The 7,008-nt window shown below is 44.4% G+C and overlaps 1 protein-coding gene across 1 annotated transcript; it reads left to right on the top strand.

Annotated features, from left to right (window-relative positions):
* Positions 1 to 2,811: 2,811 nt before the first annotated feature.
* On the top strand, positions 2,812 to 6,776 carry Krt24 (keratin 24). Its single transcript, XM_004859429.3, has 8 exons — positions 2,812 to 3,410; positions 4,302 to 4,384; positions 4,682 to 4,838; positions 5,056 to 5,217; positions 5,296 to 5,421; positions 5,768 to 5,985; positions 6,187 to 6,254; positions 6,450 to 6,776. Exons 1-8 carry the CDS (start codon positions 2,865 to 2,867, stop codon positions 6,551 to 6,553), a joined length of 1,464 nt encoding a protein of 487 aa, XP_004859486.1. The 5' UTR covers positions 2,812 to 2,864; the 3' UTR covers positions 6,554 to 6,776.
* The last annotated feature ends 232 nt before the right edge of the window (positions 6,777 to 7,008 follow it).

The following is a 7,008-nucleotide window of genomic DNA, read 5'->3' as shown; positions in this document are numbered from 1 at the left end:
AACAGAACTGTATTTACATGTGCGATTAAAAATCCTTCGATCCACTAAACACCAGTGGTCTAGATAATTTGCAAATCATAGAATCAAGATTCGTCTGTTCAGTAGATTCATCATTTAAAAAGAAAAGTTGCACAGATTCAACTGAAATAAAGCGTGGATGTGAACAAAGAGAAGAAAATCCTGTGGCTTCATCTATATGCGTGTTCACACCCTGAGTCGTTAGGCAGAGAATTTGAGGCAGTAATGGCTTTTTGGGTCATTAAATGCCCTGCCCATCTGTCAACTCTGAAAAGGCTCAGGGATACATCTCATAAGACATCTCATTTTGAATCTGAATTTAAATAACAAAAAGAGATAATAGCAATTATATCAAGAAGAAAGCTAAAAAAAAAAAAAAAAAAAAAAAAAACCAATGTAAAAGAAACCAAGATAGAACATCTTAGTCATCACAAGCTCTCCCAAGAACCAAATGTTTAGCTATCGCAAAGCACAAGCCCAAAAAAGCTACAACTCAGATGACAGCCGCAAGAACACTCCATGGAACCCAGGCAAAGCTCCGAGATAAAACCTACCATTCCATCCCGTCTTTCCTCATTCTCTCCACATAAAGCTCCTTCCCCTAAACTCCACCACTTTTAGGTTCCGTCAGATTTCTTGCACTGTTGTTCCACTTTTCATAGCTTCTCGTAGTCAAATGCCAGCCTTTCTGAACAGGGAAAGGGGCCGCTTCATAATTTTTAAAGAGAGAAAAACTGCACAGCTGTCCCAACTCCCATGTCTGCATAGCACTTGATCATAGAATTTAGACTTCTCTGGGTTAATTTGGGGAAAGGATGAGGCAAAATGCCCCGCATATTCTGTTTTACCTATCTCAGAAGGGAGAGTGTTACTAGAATCATTTCCAGCTTAACAATTTAAACGCTGTAAAACACCTTGTACCCCTTGGAGTGATGTTTCCCTAAATACAAAGAAGAATAACATCCAGCCGCAGTCAAATACCACAGGTAGACCACAAACGCTAATGACCTACACATTTAACAATGTGTCCCAGTGAAAGTAGTTTAAGGCAAAACTAAGAGGTGGCAAAACATTGGGTGACAAATGACTGAATGTAACAATGACAGCGTGCACATGGTTTAACAGAGACTGCCAAGGTAGACACAAAAGCTTTAAAGAAAAGTCAACTACTTGAGTATAAAGCTAAGGTGGCCAAGAAATATTTTTAGAAGCATCTATGCCAGTGGTGGTAAACCCGATCCCACAGCACACATGTCGCAGAGGCAACTTGTATCACTGAAGGCTCTAAAATGTTCACCATCACTGAATACTATTTTTAAAAAGACGTCTTATTTTAAATTACGATAAAATAGGTCTGGGGATGTAGCTCAGTGGTAAACCACTTGCCTAGCATAAGCAAGGACCTGGGCTCAATTCTCAGTACCGGAAAAAAAAAATTCTGTAAAGTACACTTTACATAGGCACTTTTAAGTGTATATTTCAGCGGTGTTTATACTCACTTTGTTATGCAACCTACATATCTCCAGAATGCTAAAACTAAAACTCTGTATCCATTGCCCCCAGCCCTGGCAAACACTACTCTACTTTCTGTCTCTATGAACTTGAGGACTCTGGGAACCTCACATAAGTGGAATCGCTCAGTCTTTCCCTTTTAAGAAGACACTTTTAAACCAGACAAGTTCCTAGCAGAGACGAAATGGAGTGAGCTATGGTACCAAGGAATAAGACATCATGAAGCAGAGAGTGAACTGCTTCCAAATTTCAGAATCCCCAGTGACCCCAGCCCTAACATGAGCACTCACCAGTAGATACAGACCTTCTTGCTACATAGCTTTTCAACAAAAGCAGAAAATCCTAGAGAAGAGTAGAGTGGAGGAAACCTCAGCTCTGAACAACTACGAAATGACTCATGGAACAACAAGTGTTGTTAAAGGCAGCTTCAGATCCTCTTCTCCCGGTATCTGTAAAACAAAGGCAGGAGAAATCGATAGTCATCTCTTCATGCCCTGAGAGCTGATTGTAACCGAGGACCTTACTGTTCTTATATCAGACTAGAATTCAACCAGAGACAAAAGTGTACTTGAGGCATCAAACCGGTTACAACCAAACTCTGATCCGTTGCTAAAATGATCTGCTGAAAACTTGTCCAATCCTTCTTAGACATTAACTGCTTGAATAAACATGTCCGTCCAATCTGGTAGTACTTGCATGGAAGACTATCATCTATTTCAGTTTTTCTTATTAACAGTGAAGAAATATCATTTGATTTCAAAATACAAAGAAACCAATAACCCAACAGCACAAAAATATAACAGGCTCAAAAAAGGCCAGTTGAAGCAATCAAAGAGAAGGATACTTGGTTAAGCCTGAAATTAATGCTGATGCTAAAGCTCTAACAACATGAACCTAAAGTTACATGTTGGGAAAGTTTCCTCTTCATCCCATCCAGAACATTAATTACATCTGATTATCAGGGATGTTCTCTTCCATTGAGAAATCACAAAGCAAATTTAATAGAGTTATATTTTCAGAAAAGAATCACCAGTCATCAAAACCTCTGGAAGATTGTCATTCTGAATTTTTTTTTTTTGCTTTGTTCCACTTTTTTTTTTCTTGATAGATTGAATGCCCCCAGGGCTCTGAGCCAGCTTCAGAAAAACAGCCAGTAGAGTAGGTTCATGAAAAAGAAATTATCCAATTACAGATTAGCAAGGCTGTAAAAGGGATTAGGAAGTGACAGAAGGGAGGAACACCCTACAAGCGTCTACGTAAAGGCCAAAAAGGCAGCCTAGCACAAGCTCCTGTCTTCTCCTCTCCTGCTCACCTGACGCATCTGCAGGACCGGCATGTCTTGCTTGTCTGGCGTCTCCTCCTTCAGGGCTGGAGGCAGCAGGATGTCCACTGGTGGAAGCAGCTCTGCCTGGGGCTTCCAAGGAGGAGCTGGCAGCTGTGGCCTGAGTGGGGGATTTAGCGGTGGCTTTGGAGGTGGCACCGGAGGAGGCTTTGGGAGCTGCTCCATAGAGGGCAGGTGGGGAGCAGGCTCAGGCTCTGGGGCTGGCTTTGGCGGGGGCTCTGGCTTCGGTGGAGCTTCTGGATTCAGCAGCGGTGCTAGCGGGGGCTTCTGCAGCTATGGGGGTGGCACAGGAGGTGGCTTTGGTGGGGGCTCTGGTGATGCGGGGCTTCTCCCTGGGAATGAGAAGCAGACCATGCAGAACCTCAATGACCGCCTGGCCAGTTACCTGGGCAAGGTCCGGGCCCTGGAGGAAGCCAACACTGATCTGGAGAATAAAATCAAGGAGTGGTATGACAAATTTGGGCCTGGGTCTAGAGATGGTGGGACCAGAAGAGATTACAGCCATTACTACTCCATTCTTGAAGATCTCAGGAAGCAGGTGAGACACTGCCCGTGGCTGAGTTTCTGTGGTAGATCTTACACTTTTTTCAGATAATGTGCTACAATGAAAATTTTAAACCAAGGGATTATTTGAAAATATATCTGCTTGTCATAAATGCAAAAAGGGACCTGGTACGTCTTGATTATGGTGATCCTTTACATGATATCCTACTGCATTAATTTCCTGTTTGTGTCTCAAATCTGAGTATTTCTACAAAAGAGTAAAGTTTACACAATACCAGGCAGCTAACCAACAGGTATATATAAGAATGATGGCAGTAAGTCTATATTAGGTAGGGCTGGGGATTTAGCTCAGGGGTGCTGCTGCCTGCCTTGCAAGTGCAAGGTCCCAAGTTCGATCCCCGGTACCAAAAATTAATAATAATAAAATTTAAAAGTTTATATTAGGTTAATCTATTTTGTGATTAATTCTGACAGGTTGGCATATTTTAGTATCTTGTGAGATTTAAGTAATCTTTAGGACTATTTTTCTTCCTAGAAAATCTAGTGTAAATATTGTATAAGAGGACAGTAGAACCAAAAATGTTTAGCCACCATTGTACCGGAAAAGGCATTTCCTGGAAGTGAAAATCCATTTTTGCACTATTTTCTGAGAGCGCTTAGGGAATAAATGATTCTCCAAGCAGTGGAAATATACAAACGGCTGAGTCCTAGAAGCTGGGGTCTGTGCCTAATTCCAGTAAATGTGCCAACTGATATCCTCTCTGCAGAAAGATGTCATCCTACATAGACAGGTATCTTCCCTAAGCCAGCAAGCCCTTCACCTCTCAGTGAGTGATGCAGGAGACATCCACCCTCATCCGCAGGCCAGAGGACACAGGGTGAAAGCCACCTGTCATCTGCTCACTATTTATTGTCTCTTTTCTAGATCACAGCTGCCACTACTGAAAATGCTAGGACCATGTTGCAAACCGACAATGCCAGGCTGGCTGCTGATGACTTCAGGCTGAAGTAAGAAATGAGAAGAAAAGTAAAATTCAACCTAAGTTTGCTTTAAAATTTCGTAAGCATGCCAAAGGGAAACTACAGATGCCGTCGATCCACAAAATGAAAAGCAGGCAAATTTGGAGGAGAATTTTGTTATAAAATTATTTGCTAGGATCAGAATTAATACTGGATCTCTAGTTATGGGGGGAGGAGTCTCCGTTCATCACAACTCTCAGAGGGGAAGCCTCGCCCCACATATAAGGAAGGGGGGGTGGGCATCCAGCGGTCCTCGAGCTGCCTGCCCTCCTGCCACCCCTCCAGGTACGAGCACGAGCTGTCCCTGCGGCAGGGCGTGGAGGCCGACATCAACGGGCTGCGCAGGGTGCTGGACGAGCTGACCCTGTCCAAGACCGACCTGGAGATGCAGATCGAGGGCCTCACGAAGGAGCTGGCCTACCTGAAGAGGAACCACGAGGAGGTGAGGGCAAGCCCATCTACCAGCGACCCTGGCTTTCCTCCCTCATCCACTCTTTCAGAATCAACTCGGTGTTATCTAAACGCACTTCCCTCATGCGATGGCCCCAGAGTAAAACTGAGCGTATTCTTCCTGAGCATGGGTCGGGCAGTGTCCTAGTTTCATGCTGGTTTTGCTTTTCCAATATTCACCCTTGTGGTCTTTTTGCCCTGTGGGCTAGGAAATGAAGAGTGTGCAAGGGAGCTCCGGGGGGAACGTGACCGTGCAGGTGAACGCCGCCCCAGGAGTTGACCTGACCAAGTTGCTGAACGACGTGCGGGCACAGTACGAGCAGCTGGCCGAGCAAAACCGCCGGGAGGTGGAGGAGCGGTACAACGAGCAGGTTTGCCAAGCCCGCAGCCTCACAAGAGCCGCTGCTGCTCGCTCCCCAGCCTGCAAACTGCGTTTTATTTCTGTTTAGAGTGCATCATTCCAGGCACAGATCTCTACCAATGCTGGGGCAGCCAGTTCTGCCAAAACGGAGATAACAGAGCTGAAACGTACCCTGCAAGCCCTGGAAATTGAGCTCCAGTCCCAACTGGCCATGGTACGTGCAGATAGCATTTTCCAGTGCCAACAGGGACCTCAGCAAATGCAGTTTTTTCTTTGGCAAAACGTTCACCAGGCACCTCATGAAAGCAGTGTTAAAGAGGAGCATACTGTGGCTCTAGAAAGCAAAAAGCAGTTGAAGGCAACTCGTTCTGTTTCCCTAAAAGATTTCCTATTTAGCAGCCAATGCCAACAAAAAGTAAAGAAGCAATGCTAAAAAAAACAACATAGATTGCGACTAGGTGAAAGGACACCTCTAATGTTATATAAAGTAGTGGCATTTTAAAAGCCATTTGTTGACTTATCTTCATCATAGTTTTTTTTTAATTTGCATTTGGTGACAGAAAAGCTCCCTGGAAGGGACCCTGGCTGACGCAGAAGTGGGCTACGTGGCTCAGCTGTCAGGGATTCAGATGAAGATCGGCAGCCTGGAGGAGCAGATCTGCCAGATCCGGAGGGAGACTGAGTGTCAGAACAGAGAATACGAGGTGCTGCTGGACATCAAGACACGCCTGGAGCGGGAGATCGAGACCTACCGCCGCCTGCTCAACGGAGAGCGAGGGTAAGTGATGTCCCTGTGCGCACAGCCACAACTCAGGGGGTTATCTTTTAAACCAAAAAGGGACCGGAGGTTGGAGTGGTACGTATAAAGTAATAAAGTCACAGGCAGGGGCAATCAAAACCCACTGAAGACATATCACAGAGATTCCCCAGGACAGAGGGCTCCTCCTCCCTTTGCAAATGTAATTTTTCTTTTCCCCAGTGGCTCTGGTTTTGAAAGATCCGAGGACTTGGTAACCGGTAACTCAAGATCTGAAAGTCAAGGAAGAGGTAAGCATTTTTTGGTGCTGATGATCATTTTGTATTTTAAAGGTAGAGGCACGCTGGGCTGGTCTTATTCAAGTGTCTGCTATTGTTTCTATCATCGTGGCCAGAGAGAAGCTACTTGATGCGTGGCGTGGCAGTCCCTTTATCTGTGTGTCTGTGACAGTTTCTGGTCTGACATTGTGACCTCGTGATTTTCAGACCCTAACAAGACGAGGGTGACGAAGACCATCATAGAAGAGGTGGTGGACGGCCGAGTTGTCTCCTCTCAAGTCAGCAGCATTTCTGAGGTGAAAATCAAGTAAGCAGTTTTCAGATCAACAAGACCATCTTCTGGAGAAGAGATCAAGAAGGCCAGGAGAGAGGCACCGCTCTGCGTCCCTCCAGGGAGAATCTTCAGTCCAGACAGACACCCAGCCAGTGTCTCCGCACACGCCTCCTTTCTTAGGAAATCCTCTGAAAAGCTGAAATGACAACTTTTGCTCTAATTGCTTCTATGCTTCAATAAACTCATTTTGGCAAACTCACAAATTCATTCTTGATTTTTTATTACAATTTATTGTTATATTTATTTACACGATTGCTTCTGCTGAATGACCACTGTTCTCAGTGACCTAGGTATGAATTCACAAGCGAGTTTTTAAGACAATTAACATTTTATTGAGGAATGCAGCTGTCAACTATGAAATAGCTTCATTATTACATTGCTAATATTAATTCATTATTTACATTTTCTCATCCTCAGAAAATAAAGATTACA

Source organism: Heterocephalus glaber, unplaced genomic scaffold, assembly GCF_053883595.1.
Source record: "Heterocephalus glaber isolate CG9 unplaced genomic scaffold, H.glaber_assembly_v1.0 deba00001773, whole genome shotgun sequence".
In the NCBI taxonomy this organism is placed as follows: domain Eukaryota; kingdom Metazoa; phylum Chordata; class Mammalia; order Rodentia; family Bathyergidae; genus Heterocephalus; species Heterocephalus glaber.
This window is presented reverse-complemented; position numbering and strand designations above follow the sequence as displayed.